Consider the following 15,437-nt stretch of genomic DNA (forward strand, 5'->3'; position numbering starts at 1 on the left):
GTCCTCACTTCACAATTAAAAGCCCTGCCTTTGTGCCGTTGGCACACACCGGTCTACATAGCTGATACAATTGAACAACTGTCGACACAGGCCATTTGTTTTCTTTTGAACCTGACTGTTGGTAGCCACTTCAAATCAAGCTGGTTCTTATTTGTATCACAGTATTTGATCCAAATAAAGTTAAATTTCAAAGGAACTAGCATAAGTTCTTATATTGGACACAATCTGAAACTCATTAAACATTTCTCAATGAGTTGGGTATTTACTTGTACTGATTTACTTCTACGGATCCTTGAATGTGTCAGATAATCAAAGGCACAGGTTGGTTTTCGAAGAATAAATGACATGTGTATACATTAGCATACCCATATCTCTGATCCTGTGAGGTAGGCGATGATGATTCAAATAAAGCACTTCCTTTATCCTGCAAAAGATCATTGGAAAAACAAAGCACAATAATCGTTCCGATCTTAAGTTGTGATCACTTTTACAGCATTGGACTGATGACACAGGTGTTTGAACATTATTTTCTGCATTTGTACCTCCCTGTCTCCAGCCTCTGATGTGGGGAGAGCCGGGAGGGAAAGGGTCAGATCGGAGTAGTCAAGGGAGCTGAGTGAAGAATTCTGGGAGGTCAATACACTGTTTCTTCTGTTGGCAGGGTCCTCCATCAAATCCAGCAGCTAATGAGGCACATCGAGCAACATATGTACACATCTGGTGTGAAGGAATGGGGATGTATATCCACATGCATACCAGTAATGTCCAATGGAGAGGTGAATTCAAAATGGCTAAATGGTGATTCAGGATATTTTAAATCCTAAACAGAATCTTTTTCCGGGGAATATTTTATGTAGGTCAGGCCATCATTGATATGTCAAATCATTATAGCAGACATGGACCTCGGGGGATCATTACATTATCTGTTGTAGATCAGGTCTTGGACTAACAAGTCAATGTTTAACCCGATTCGCTCTCTTTCTTGGAGATGATTGTAGGCTAACACCGGCCTCTTGTGGCTAACTACTGCTTTCTCCAGATACAAAATGCATACTAAGCCACTAGGTTGACTTGGAATTATTTTACAACAGAGAGATCAATACAACAGCACCTTCGTAGGATTTTGATCAAATTACATTGACTTTCTGTTCAGTGGTATGGAAGATAAACACTGAACAATATTATTGCATTTTCACCCTTGTAATACATATATCCTTTTGGTAAAAAATCTGTCATATGTTGTGTTTTAACATGGAGGGATAAACCAGATATTATGTGAATGTTCTCATTGTAGTTGTCTACTTTAGCATTAAGGGCTGTCAAAAATAGTTCTCGATAAAGATTCTATCGTGATGTTTTTTTTGTAGTAAGTTTAGTGAAATTGATCATTAACACATTTTTGCATCTTTTAAAATATATTTGCGCTCAAAAGTTTAGGAAGGTGAAGAGAGACGGTACTAACATGAGATCAACATTTCATTTTCTGATCACAATTATTGTCAATATGTTACTTCAGCCGGCAGCACCACAAATGATATTCTGCTCTTAATAAAAGATGCATGGGTATTGGTGCATGAATGACAAGATGGTCTCTTTAGAGCATATTTATTTACAACATAGTGTTAATGTTCAGAACTTACAACAGAATCCACTCACCACATCATTCAAAGCAAAATATACCCCATAAGCATAAACAAACCAGTTCAATTGTTAAAGCGATATACTGCTCAAAGTCAGTTAAATCTGCAGTTCTCGTTATTTTACATCAACATTTCTTTGCCAAAAATTGTTGAGGTTATTAAAACATGCAAGGCAAATTCAAGATATATCAAAAAACTTACAAAGGTAAAACATTTCAGAGATACATAACAGAAATACAGAAAAGTAACTTAGCAAAATCAAGCAAAATTAAGCTCTTTGTTTAGTTTGCAAAGGACATCTAAGGCAGAATGTCAACTGAAATAAGAACATTTAATTTAATACATTCATTCATGCAATGCGATGCTGTATCAACCATGTCAATTCTCCAAATATATCCTTGTAGCACTTTGGTAGGGCTGAATTTACAGAGAGATAATACAAAAATATACCAAGAAGAAATAAAATTCAAATGAAAGTAAAATAATAAACATGCAGATGTGTTTATGATTTGGGCGTGTTCTCTAAAACATCAGGATATGACAACACATATATAACTATTAGTAATCAAGTAATAAATATATGAAAAATGTAGGTGTTCCAAGAAAGTTATCCCAAGATGGTGTCAGGTTGCCTCAGCTTTCTTCAAATGTGATGTGCAATAGAGAAGAATGGACATACTCAATGGCAGATCTAGAATTTAAAAGAAAAAAAAACGATGATATAAAATAAACCGTATCATGCAGCGAGAAAACAATATAACTTAAATACATTTGCAAAACAAATTTTGATTGAATGCAGCAACATTTTTTGCAAATGAGATGATGTTTGATGTACACAGGTACAAAATGTTGTACCTGTGTGACTGCGTGAGGACGTGGACTCACAAATCCATCCAAGTTGATGGGATTGGATGCTTCGGCCAAATGAGTATCTGTGCTCGTACGATGGATTCTGAGGGACTGAGGCAGCTGTCAAAAACAAAATGAAAAAAAAACATCAGTCAGAAGTAATCACATTTTTCACACAAAATAGTTCACTAATTATATGAAAATATAGCATGAAGGGTGGGTAAAATAGCACCAATGAATGGGATAATCTAGGCTCTGAAATGTAATCGAACAAACAACACCAACAAAAAGGAAAAACAAAATCAACTTACAAGGACAAAAAATAACAGGATGCAGGTCTGTGTGGCAGAGCAGGATCAACTCTGACATCATCTCGGGATTAACCAGGAACACTTGACTGATGGTACATATAAAGAATCTAAAACTTGGAGTGTTTAAAACAATGGTGTAATGAACCCCAAGGTTACACAATTCTACAAAATATAAGAGCATAATTACAAAATAATTGTGAAACTTTTTCTGAATGGTCTGCAATTTGTCTAATTCTGGAATTAGGGTTTATTTAGTGTTGTGTCTTATTTTGTATTGTCTAACAGGTGTATTCTTACTGGGTATATTCTTACACTACCCAGGTGACATTAAACATAAAATCATAACCATACAAACATTCAGAAATGTGCAGGCATCTATGATTTCTTAGAATCTGTTTAAAACATTAGAACTAAGTTGACAAGCAGTATGTCATTAAGTAGGACTGCTGAAAAAGATACAAAATAGACGCATATCCTTGATTGTCAAAGGAAAACTGGAAGAATATCTCTTTGACATACATAAAGTATATAATAGTTTCAGAAAGCACTAGTACACAAGTTTTGTAAAAGTGTGTAAAAATGAAAACTATAAGGTCACTTAAAAACCTGAAACCTAAAAAATATAAACTGACTTGGTAATTGGTACTAGAGAAAAATAGTATTTATATCTAATAATTTCTCAATATATGAGGCACATGTTTAGGTATCTGTGGTATACGAACAAATTAATAGCCTTGGAAATTCTTTTTGTGACCACATGTTGGGCAGAATAAATAAACTATATTTTTTCTTTGTTACTGTGACTATGTTTCCCTCTTTAAATGCAACTGTAAAGTGCATAAGTACGGGTGGATCTTGGGATATTGTTAGGAACAGAACTAGATAATCAGAATCTGCGGCTGTAGCCAGTTGAGGAGGATGAGAAGGAAGAAGATGAGAAGTTCAGGCTGAGGCCAGTGCCAGCATCGATGCTTCCCCTCCTGGAGCCTGTTCGTGATCCGGTCCTTGAGCCAGTTCGGGAGCCATAAGCAGATCCAGGGCCACTGGCATTGTAGGGACTGTAGAGGCCTTTGCTGGATTGTGAGGAGGCCTCCAGAAGTCTTAGGCTAGTTCCTTCCTCAACCATACTCTTGTCCATTGCATCTTTGAAGGATATTTTCAGTTTGGTTTTTGGACATGTTAGATATTTAGAATAAGTACCCACATCTCTCAGTTTCTGGGCAGTGCGGGCATCGATTGAGCCCTTCTTGAGTGATTCATCTAGTGATACTCTGCCCTCGACATCAGGCTCAATAAGTCCACCAGTAAGATATTGGACTTCGAGGAAGCGCTGGCCAGCCTCATAATACAACCAGCCTTTCTTCAGAGCCTGGGAGGCAGACATCTTTACTTTAGTTCTGGGGTCTTCAAATCCATTGAATGCTTTTTGAGCCAGATTGAGGCGATCAACCATGATTTTATCCACAAGGCCTTTTTCTTCAGCATCGGTGACTGATAATCTCTCTCCAGTTGTTGGATCAATTATTCCTCCTGTGCATGCTTGGGCCTCCAACAATCTTTGGCCAGAAATGTTGTCTACCAGGCTTCTGTGTATGGCCTCAGTGATAGACACCTTCTCCAGTGTGTCTATGTCCAATATGCCAGCTACGGGACCAGTCTCCTCTGCTGGGTCATTCCATATGATTGCAGGTGTTTTAATTGAGGGTATGGGGCTCATGGGAGAGGAGTAGGTAGATCCAGTGGTAGAACCAAAGGAAGATGAGCGTGAACGAGTGCCTCCAATGTTTCCAGAAAGCATTTCAGCAAATTCTGTAATGGACAGGTTTCCAGAACGATATGATTCAAGGGCATTCTTGTCAATGAGGCCACGTGAAAGAGCATCATCGACATCATACTGTCTCCCCGACCTCCTGTCAATGATAATGGATTTGACAGTACCATCAGAGGCGGTCAATGTGAGCTCTTCCCATTCACACTCCTGCTCAGCAAGCTCCAGGTAGGTTTGGTGGTCAATGAGTCCCTTCCTGTAGGCCTCATACACAGTCATTTCTTTGCCTGTTTCAGGGTCTACAATGACAACTCTGCGCTTACGAACTGAAGATTTGGAAGAGGCCTTACTTTCCCGCTTCTTTTCTTTTAATTGCAGAAGCAACAGGCCAGTGTGGGGATCAGTGACGCACCTCTCCATGAGCTGGAGGTAGGTTAGATTTTCCTCAGTGTTAGGATCAAAGAAACCTTTAGTGTCATCAGATGGATCCGTCAAGATCTCATTCATTTCCTCATCGAAGAAACCACGTTTGTAAGCCACCTCAACTGGCAGACGGTGACTTTTCTCTGGGTCAATTATTCCACCAGTGGCAATCTGGGCTTCCAGTAGACGGATTCCGTGATCTTGCAAAATGAGCCCCTTTTGCATGGCCTGGAACAGGGAGATTGTCTTACCCGAATAAGGATCTCTATATCCTGTCACTGCACGTTCAGCAGAGAGGAGTTTGTCTTTGAATTCAGGTCCTACAATCCCCATCCGCACTGCCTCAAGGACAGTCAGTTTGAGGTTTTTGATTGGGTCAATGACATATCCTGTGGCTGCCTGTGCCTCAAGGAGTTCAAATGCTGTGCCTGGCCTAATCAGGTTCTTCTTCATGGCCTGGTAAACTGATAGACGTTCCTTTGAGGACTCCAACAATACACCCGCAATACAACTTGTGCCCACAAGGTACCTTGATAGTCTTGCGCTAACTTCTTCTATTGTAATACGACCTTCATTCAGTGCAGTGACTGTCTCCTGGTCAATTATTTCAGAGCGGAGCAGTTCCTCAATTGTAATCTGTTCTCTTATACCACTCATCATCAGCCTCTTGTCTCCCAGAGAAAGTAGGCGCAACCCACCATCCAACTTGCATCTCTTGAGCAGCTGAGCATATGACAATTTCTCATCAGTGACAGGGTCAACAAATCCTTTAACACTGTCAGTCAGTCTCTCGTTGGTTTCTTTGTTGACATAACCCCTTTGCATGGCAATGTCTGCTGGCAGGTGGAACTGGAATTCAGGATCAATAATACCACCAGTGGCAGTTTGTGCCTCGAGCATTTTCATAGCATAATCCTCTGGAACAAGATCCTTTTTCATGGCCTGGAAAAGAGAAATGATTTTCCCACTGTACGGATCTTTGTACCCTGTGACGGCTCTCTCAGCCGACAAAAGTTTATCATGTAATTCAGGGCCAACAACACCCTTGCGAACAGCTTCATCCACTGTAAGTGTTTCATTATTAACTGGATCGACAATGAATCCTGTTGCAGCTTGTGCTTCTAGGAGGCTGAGGGCTAGTTCTGGTTCAAGGAATTCTCTCTTCATTGCTTGGTACAAACTTATCTTGGAGCTTGATTCTGTTGTGACGCCAGCAACACAGCCGGTGCCATACAGATACTGTTTGACATGTGTCAACTCCATTATGTCACGGATGTCCCTCTTGCTCTGTTTCAGTAGGTTGTATGTCTCCAAGTCAATGATGCGGGCATTGTAGAGCTCTTCAATTGTTATTCTTCGCCTTATTGTCTTACAAGACAGTGGACTATCATGTCTGATGATCTCTCTCTGCTCCATGATTTCAATGATAATGATGATCATCCGCTCTTTAGTGATTTCACCAGAGCGATATTTATCCATGAGCTTCTGCTTTTCCTCCTCTGGAAGCAGATTTGAGTTCAAGATTTCCCAGAGGTTCATTGGTTTATCAGCAAGGCCCTCAATTGGAATGTCAATCTGTGCGGTGGTCAGGTCACTCTGTGTTTGTTCCTCGGTGTAGAGGTATGTCTTCTCAACAACAGTAGGAGACTGAGGCTTGGAGAGTGGTAGCATGTTAAGGCCCGTCTCTGGATCTTTGCGGCACTTCTCTTTAAGCTGTCTGTAGGTGGCATTCTCATTGGTTTCTGGGTCTGTGAAAGCCTTGTTTTCTTCAGAAGGTTCAGATAAAGTCTTTTCAATTTCTTTGCTGAAAATGTTCTTCTGATATGCAACATCAGTTGGGACACGGTGGCTGTTTACAGGGTCAATGATTCCTCCACTAACCATCTGTGCCTCTATCAGTGGCATGGAATGCTCTTTCGGGATGAGACCTTTTTGCAACGCTTCAAAGAGTGAGATTGTGTTGCCTGTGTATGGATCTTTATAGCCAGTAACAGCCTTTTCTGCAGAGAGAAGTTTTTCATGCAACTCTGGACCAACGAGACCAGACTTTACTGCCTCATCTACAGTCAGGAACTGATTCCTTACGGGATCTACAAGGAATCCAGTGGCAGCCTGGGCCTCAAGAAGAGAAATACCTGTGTTTTGTCTGAGTAGCTTTTTCTTCATAGCCTGATAAATGCTTATTGTCTCCTTGGTTGGCTCAAGGTAGATTCCAGCGATGCTATCAGAGCCCTGGAGGTATTTATTGACATTGGGATTTTCACTGACTTGTTTAGGTGTGGTTTTGCCTAGTTGAAGGAGGTCAAAGGTTGCTTTGTCAATGATTTTAGAATCATACAGAGAGCTAGCTTGGACTGGAGCTCTGAGTCCCTTGAAGCTGGACTGTTCTTGTTTCTTGGACTCTCTCTCGTCTACGATTGTAATGACAATCTTGAATATCTTCTCGATTGTAAGCTTTCCTGACCTAAATTGTCTGAGCAGGTCAAACCTTTGTTCCTCTGTGAGATATTCAGAGTGGATGATTTCCCAAATGGTCATCCTCCTGCCCTTAAATGGTCCAGAGTCAAGCTCCACAGTTGCCTGAGTCATAGCCTCCTTTGTCTGGGCATCAGTGCATGTCGACTCATCCTTTGCATTGATTGCTTCGTCAGAAAGAGGCAGAAGCTGGAAGCCAGTTTTCTTGTCAGTGACACATCTCTTGAAGAGCTGTGAGTATGTGACATTTTCTTTTTGGTTGGGGTCAAAGAAGCACTTTGTTTCATCAGTAGGGCTGTTAAGAATCTGTTTCATTTCATCATCAAAATAATTTCTCTTGCAGGCTACATCATGAGGAATGTGATGGCTCTTTACTGGATCAATTATGCCACCGGTGGTCATCTGGGCATCGAGCAGTCGGATTCCTTGTTCTTTAGGAATTAGATCTTTTTTCATTGCCTGGAACAAAGATATAGTCTTGCCAGTATAAGGATCTTTGTAACCTGTAACAGCACGCTCAGCAGACAGAAGTTTTTCGTGCAGCTCCGGACCAACAACACCTGCTTTGACAGCTTCATCCACAGTGTACTTCTGATTATTCACAGGGTCAACTACATAGCCTGTTCCCGCTTGGGCTTCAAGCATTATCAAGGCAGGCCCTGCCCTCATCATGTCTTTCTTCATAGCTTGATAGAAGGACATTGTCTCCTTTGATGAGTCAATAACTACACCTGCAATGCAGTGTGTACCCTTCAGTGCTTTATGGACGGGCTCCATTTCCGACACCTCTTTGACTGTTTTATTGCCCTTGTGCAACTTGTTGTAGAGGTCTTTATCAATGATTTTGGATTCCAGGAGATCAGTTGCAGGAACAGGTGCTCTCAGACCATCAAAGTTAATCTCATTCTTCTTCTCTTTTTCCTCTGCCACAGTAATCACAATCTTTATAATTTTTTCGATTGTGATTTTGCCCGTCTTGTACTGACGGAGAAGGTCCTTCCTCTGATCCTCAGTGAAGTATTCAGAATTGATAATTTCCCAAATGGTGATAGTCTTCCCCTTGAATCGACCAAATGGCATGGACACAGTTGTTTTGCTGAACATATCCTTGGTCTCCTCCTCTGTGTATATACTCGAGCATTGAGCAGCTTTGTCTGTGATTGGCAGGAGTAGCACACCGGTGTCAGGGTCAGTCGTGCATCTCGTCATCAGCTCAGAATATGTCAACGGTTCCTGAGTGCTGGGGTCAAAGTATCCCTTTGTGTCATCTGAAGGATTTACCATAATCTTGTTCATTTCATCATCATATTGTCCCTGTGTGTAGGCTGTTTGATTGGGTACACGGTGACTATTTATAGGGTCGACGATGCCACCGGTTGCCAGCTGAGCCTCAAGGACCCTGATGGCATGATCATGTTCCAGCAAACCCTTCTTCATAGCTTCAAAGACAGAGATCTTACCACCGGTGTATGGATCTTTGTAGCCAACAACTGCCCTCTCAGCAGAAAGCATTTTGTTGTGCAGTTCAGGGCCAATCAACCCTTCCTTGACAGCCTCATTGACAGAAAGTTTCTTGTTCTTAATAGGGTCCAACATGTAGCCTGTGGCTGCTTGGGCTTCAAGAAGGATCATCGCTGTGCCTGGAGTAATCTTCTTCTCTTGTGATGCTTGATAGATGGACATTTTTTGTTTAGATGGTGTCAGAACTCCAGCAATGCAGTCCTTTCCTTTAAGAATTAGTTTGAGTTTTTCAGTCTCACCAAGCTGTTGCACAGTGGCTTTGCCTTTTTTGAGCTTGTCAAACTCCTTCTTGGATAAAAGGCCAACATCACGAAGTCGGCTTGCAGGTACCTTATCACGGATGCCGTCAAAAGACAGAGGATCTGGTTTATTCTCCACACTGTCTACGACATCACCTGCATTTTGACCATTGTAAACATTCTTCGTTGTCTCAACTGTTGCTGCACTGATGACTTGAGTGTTTTTCTCTTTCTGTGCTTCCTCAAGCTGCTGCAGCTGGTCGCGCAATTTCTTGTTCTCTTCTGCAAGAACTTTTTCCTGCTCGAGTCTCTTCTTCTCCAGTTCCTGCATTTCTTTTTGTTTGTTGAGCATTTCTCTTTCAGCCTCTTTTTGTTTACTGAGGGCCTCATCCATGGTAGCATGGAGCTTCTTCTTCTCCTCCTCCATCAGTTTCCTCTGGCGTTCCTGTTCATCTGTAAGAGCTTTGGCCTTTTTGGCTTCTTCTTCATACTGGCTCTCCAGCCTCTTTTTCTCATCTTCAATAAGCCTCTCTTTCTTCAAAAGCATCTCCTTTTCTGTCAGGAACGTCTGCTGGAGCATTGTCTTCTCGTGTTCGATTTGTTTCATCTGTGCATCAGCCATCTGATCAAATAAAAAGTAGAAAACACAAGTTACAACAGGTATATGGTGAGACAAATATTCTGAAATATTCTGTACTTGCATTTTTTATTTTGTGTAGGTAATTTGTAATGGATACAATTGTACAATGCACTCTGCTTATGCATATTGGCATCCAAATAATTCCTAAGGGATGTTAAATGTGCAATTGTTGTCTTGTTTTTTTAATGTAAATACATCTATGAGAATGACTTTCTAACTAACAAACCAAAAAGAAAGGGTCACAATCTATTTTTTAAAAGACCCTTTGGATTGAATGGCCAGCTTATAATACTATATACAAAAAAGTCTGCATGGACACCATTTGAAAATGATAAAACCATGATCCAGTTAATTTTCTACTACTTGAAGAAAATAGGAGTTCAAAATACGATTCCACTATTTGTGTGTTGGTGGCTTTGCTTATCAAGGAGGTCACACTGACTGAAATACATCAATGAAGTGCATATCAAAAATAAAATGCAACTTATTTTTGATTTGGTTCAAACTATTAGTTAAACAATTTGTGATGTATTCTTGTCTTTGAATTGGACTTGGTGATTATCACTACGTACCAAGCTGTTTTGCAAAGGATACATTTTTTCGTCCATTTATTTGAATAGGAAGGCTAATAATAAATGAAGGTCTAGAACTATGTTAGCAGTGATATCTAACTCAAGCAATCACAAATTGGAATAACATAAAATAACCCATCGCAACAACAATTTGCAATTTTTTGTGTCATCTTGAAAGAGCTACTGTTGTGTTGTTGACCGCTTGCAGGGTATTTCATTGATTGTTTCTATATTTGGACTGTTTTCTCTCCAAATGCTGTGTATGTGTTGGCAAAAGAGTGAATATGTTTGTCTAATTTGCTTGTGTTTTGTCCACATGGCCACTTTCAAACCGAAAAATGACGGACTAGATTCCAATAATTCTATAGTTGTAGTATTAAAATATAAACAAAGGAACACTTCTGTGAACTGACAAATAACGATATAAAGATATTTTGTTTAATTTTGGTAACAATACATCGCTGTATATCTTGATTTTCTGTTTGGCTGGATCTCAACCTTTGGAATGTATTTTATTTGATTGATTTTATGCGTTTTATAATTTAATACATTTAGTTGCACTTGACTGTAGGTGAACACTTCTAATGGGTGTATTTGGGTTGTAATTCAATTAGTTCTAGTACATATATATATATACATATATACATCCAGGAATACACCCCCTCCCGCTCCCTGCGCTCATCCTCAGCCGGACTCCTGACTGTCCCCACCTCCCGCCTTAGCACCATGGGAGCCAGGGCTTTTAGCTGCACCGCACCCATGTGCTGGAACTCTCTGCCTCCACACATCAAACAGTCTGACTCCATCACGACATTCAAATCCCACCTGTTTAAACTGGCCTACTCACTCTAAAACACACTCAACCTGCTATCACAGATCCCCCTCTCACTCCGTCACTCCACACTCTTGTCCTGCCTGGTTTATGCTTTTATGCTGCTGTATTGGCCTGTCGGTTCGATTAAATTGTGTTCCGTTTTTGTTTTAACTTATAAATGCACTGTAAGGCGACCTTGGGTGTCCTGAAAGGCGCCTCGAAATAAAATGTTCTATTACTATTATTATTATTATATGTGGGTGTGTGTCTTTCAATGCAATGCTAGCTTTAAAATCAATCAAGCTTCGGTTGAATGTCTTTACTAAATTGTTAACGGAATATCATAATTGTAGTCTTTTCAGTCGGACTTCAAATGTTCTCATTTATTTTGGAATTGGGTTTGCAACTGGTTTTCAAAGCTGAAAGTAATAATATGGAACATGTCTCAAAATGAGGAAACATGCCGGGATACGAGGGGACATTCAGGATGTGATGTGCAGGAGCACAGTGCACTGTAAACAAGTGAAAATCATATTTACAATCAAAGGTTTCATGATTAGTATGATCGGAGAAAGGTATAGAGGAAATGTGAAGAAAGACGTGTGTTAGTTTTAAGAAAGAGTTAACAATGACATAAGCTGCTCTGTTATGCCATTCTTGACACAATACCTCTTTAGACTTATTTTGAAGTTCTTCTGCGTCCTTTTTCAGTCTAGCCTTCTCCGTCTCTAGGTTTGCGATTGCGTTACGTAAATCGTCAGCCTCTTTGCTGTTATTACGCCTCTCGACTTCCAGCTGTTGCATTACGGTACTTTTGTCTTTGGTGGCAATCTCAGTCTCAAGAAGACGGGCAGCAATGTTATCGGCTTGTTTCTTGAACCTCTTCGCCTCCTCCTCGGCTTTGGCCTGAGCTACGCTGAGCTGAGAAACCTGCAGCTTGAGCTTCTCGGCCTCCGCTACGATCTCCAGTTGCCGCTTCCTCTCGGCCTCAAGGGACTTCTGGTATTCCTCCGTTTCCTCATCCAGGCGCTTTTGCATGAGTTCCTTATCCTCCAGCAGCCTTTGTGCCTGCTCCTGAGCCAAGTCCTTTTGTCTTTGGAGCAGCTCGGCCTCAGCTTTAAGTCTAGAGGCCTCCTGTATGGCCTGCATTTTCTCTTTGAGCATCTTCTCTGCAAGAGCTCGTTGCTGAACGAGGTCCTCCTCGGCAATCTGCCTCAAGCGAGAAGCCTCTTGGGATTCGACGCTTAGTATAGCAGCTTCCTTTGCGAGCCTTTTCATATTTTCAGCCTCCTCTGCAAGCAATTGCTGAGCCTTATCTTTGTCTTTCTTGATGAGGAGTTGATTTTCCTTCTCGATCTTGAGTTTCACTTTGAGCAGCTCCTCCATCTGAACCTTGACTTTGAAGAGCTCCTCCTCGACCTGGCCCCTTTGTTTGACGGCGTCATCGACCTCATCCTTCAACCGCTGCAGCTCGTCGTCCAGGAGGTCTTTCTGTTTGTCCGTATCGTCCAGCTTGAGCTTAACCTTCGTGAGCTCTTGCTCCACTTGGAACTTCTGCTTCAGCGTCTGCTCTGCGAGCTTTTTGTGCTTTGCCATTTCGGCATCGGCTTTCTTCTTCTGCTCGAGTGCTGCATTTTCAGCTTGTGCGCGCTTTGCAGCTTCAAATTCAGCCTCTTTTCGTAACCTCTCTGCATCCTCTTGAGCTTTGGCTTGGATTGCAGCTTCCTTCTCAGCAGCGGCCTTCTGAGATTCTGCTTCCTCTGCTTGTTTGCGGAGGAGGACTGCCTCCTTTTCTGCCTTCTCCTTAGCAGCCTCTGCCTCTTTGGCAAGTTTCTTGGCTTTTTCGTACTCTTGTTGGAGCTTCTTATGCATCATGCTGTCCTCCTTCTGTTGGGCAAGGACACTTTGGACTTGTTGCTCAGCTGTTCTGCATTTCAGTGCTGCTTGTGAGGCAGCAACAATCTGTTTCTCAGCTTCGGAGTCGGCCTTGTCTTTCTGCTTTCTGGCTTCTTCGGCCTTCTTCTTCAGACGATCAAGCTCGTCTTGGGCGATTTTGCGTTGTCTGCCAGCCTCTTTCTCTGCGGCAGTGATCTTCTTCACCGTTTCCTCCGCTTCCCTTCGCCTCTTCTCCTCCTCCATGGCAAGCTTCCGTTGTTTCTCTGCCTCCTCCTCGGCTCTTAGTTTGCTTTGTTGAGTTTCCTCGGCAATGTTCTTCAGTTTATTGAGTTCTAGTTCCAGATCAAGTTTTCCAGACGAAGCCTTCTCAAAGTTGAGCTTGAGAATTCGGATCTCTTCTTCGACAACGCGTCTCTGCTTCAGCGTGTCGTCCACCATTGCCTTTTGCCTTTGCATTTCAGCCTGAGATGATTTTTTGAGTTGGACGATCTTTTCCTCGATCTCTTTCTTGTGCTGGTTGGCCTCGTCCTCAAGAGCTTTCCTCTGGTAAGCCTCGTCCTCAGCTGCCCGCCGGAGTCTCTCATTTTCTGCCTCTTTTTCTTTCAAGGCGATTTCAGCTTCTGTCTTTAAACGAGTGGCCTCGCTGATCGCAGCCAGCTTCTCTTTGAGAATCCTCTCGGCCTCTGCTCTCTGACGGGCTGCCTCTTCCTCAGCAATCTGCCTCTGATACTTGGCTTCTTCTGCGATGGCTCTTAGCTTGCCTGCTTCCTCAGCCACGTCCCTCATCTTGGAGGCTTCAGCATCGAGGAGCATCTTGCTCTTCTCCGTGTTGGACATGGTCTCTTTTTCGGCCCTGGACTTCAGCTGAATGAGAATTTCCATTTCGCTCCTCATCTTGGCAAGTTCATCCTCCAGCTGTTTTCTTTGCTGTTGCGCTGCAATGACTTCATTCTTCAGGCGGTACAGTTCATCTTCAAGGAGCGATCTCTGCTGTTCCGCGTTGTCAAATTCAGCCCGAAGGCGAATCAGTTCCTGTTCGGCGGTGAGTTTCTGCTGAGCTGTGCTGTCGGCAACCTTCCTCTGCCTCTCGAGTTCTTTCTCTGCCATCTCTTTTTGCTTAAGCGCAGACTCTTCAGCTTTGGCTCTCTTCTTTGCCTCACGTTCAGCCTCCTCCTTTTGTTTCTCAGCCTCCTCCTGAGCGAGGCTCTTTTTGTGAGCTTCTTCCTCAGCCTGCAGCCTTAGACGGAGGGCCTCGTTAGCTTTTTGTCTCCACTTATCAAGCTCTTTTTCTGCCTCTTCTCTGGCTTTTAACGCATCTTCCTGTTGTTTCTTGAGATGTGCCGCTTCTTGCTGCAGCTGCAGGACAGTGCCATGCTCTTGTTTGAGCGATTCTTCCAGCTTCGAGGTCTTTTCGACAAAGGATCTTTGCGTGCTCTGGAGTTCTGCTGTGGCGCTCTTCTCGGCTGCCACGTGAGCAATCTGGATTTGTTTCTCCTTTTCAATCTGGGCTTGCTTCACTTTCCTTTCAGCCTCTTCCGCCTGCATCTTGAGGTTTTCAAGGTCTTCCAGAGCTTTTTGCTTTTGCTTCGCAGCTTCTTTCTCTGCTTCAGATTTGCGTTTGAGTTCTTCCTCTGCTGTGCGCTTTTTCTGGGTCTCTTCGATGACTTGTTTGTGGAGCTTTTCAGCTTCTTCCTGAGCAAGCTTTCTGAGTCTCTCAGCTTCGGCTGCTTTTTCACGAAGCTGCTTGAGCTCAGTTTCCGCAGTAGACTTTTGATTTAATGTTGTCTCCAGTTGGATCCGGATAATGTGGATTTCCTCCTCGATCTTGGTCCTGCTTTGAAGAGCATCATCCACAAGTTGACTTTTGTCGTTGATCTGCTGCTCTGAGAGTTTTTTGAGCTCATGAAGTTCCAGCTCAATGTTTTTCTTTTGGTTTTCTGCATCTAAGGCAGCAACCTCTCTCTTGCTAACTTCTTGTTTCATCTGGTGCTTCAGCTCATCAGCTTCTTTCTCAGCTTTGGCAATGGCCTTTGCGTGAGCTTCGGCTAACTTCTTCTGTTTGTCTAACTCGGCCTGCAGATCGGCCATTTTTTTCTGCTCTTCCGCTTTGAGTATCTTTGCAGCTTTCTGCATTAGTGGAAGCAAATGGTAAAGAAAGGATTACAATCAAGCATGACATGTTACAAGGTAGCACTTTACATTAACTAGCTCAAAACAGTGTGGATTCAGATTGTGATTACTACAGTAATCACAGCCTAAACACACTGGAATATGAGCAACTTAATGTAC

At 42.3% G+C, this 15,437-nt stretch overlaps 1 protein-coding gene across 7 annotated transcripts in view; it reads right to left on the bottom strand.

Annotated features, from left to right (window-relative positions):
• Nucleotides 1-1,589: 1,589 nt before the first annotated feature.
• The window catches only part of LOC117461602 (plectin-like), a 161,761-nt gene continuing 147,913 nt past the window's right edge, over nucleotides 1,590-15,437 (bottom strand). For 6 of the 7 annotated variants that reach the window (XM_034103548.2, XM_034103545.2, XM_034103544.2 and 3 more), the window contains 4 exons: nucleotides 11,922-15,275; nucleotides 2,801-9,848; nucleotides 2,496-2,609; nucleotides 1,590-2,331 (listed from right to left, as the gene is read on the bottom strand). In XM_034103548.2, the coding sequence (XP_033959439.1) occupies nucleotides 3,687-9,848; nucleotides 11,922-15,275 (9,516 nt within the window). In that variant the 3' untranslated portion in view covers nucleotides 1,590-2,331; nucleotides 2,496-2,609; nucleotides 2,801-3,686. The remainder of the gene's footprint in view (nucleotides 2,332-2,495; nucleotides 2,610-2,800; nucleotides 9,849-11,921; nucleotides 15,276-15,437) is intronic. The other variant, XM_071205808.1, reaches the window with a different exon arrangement.

This window comes from Pseudochaenichthys georgianus, chromosome 16 (genome assembly GCF_902827115.2).
Source record: "Pseudochaenichthys georgianus chromosome 16, fPseGeo1.2, whole genome shotgun sequence".
Lineage (NCBI taxonomy): Eukaryota > Metazoa > Chordata > Actinopteri > Perciformes > Channichthyidae > Pseudochaenichthys > Pseudochaenichthys georgianus.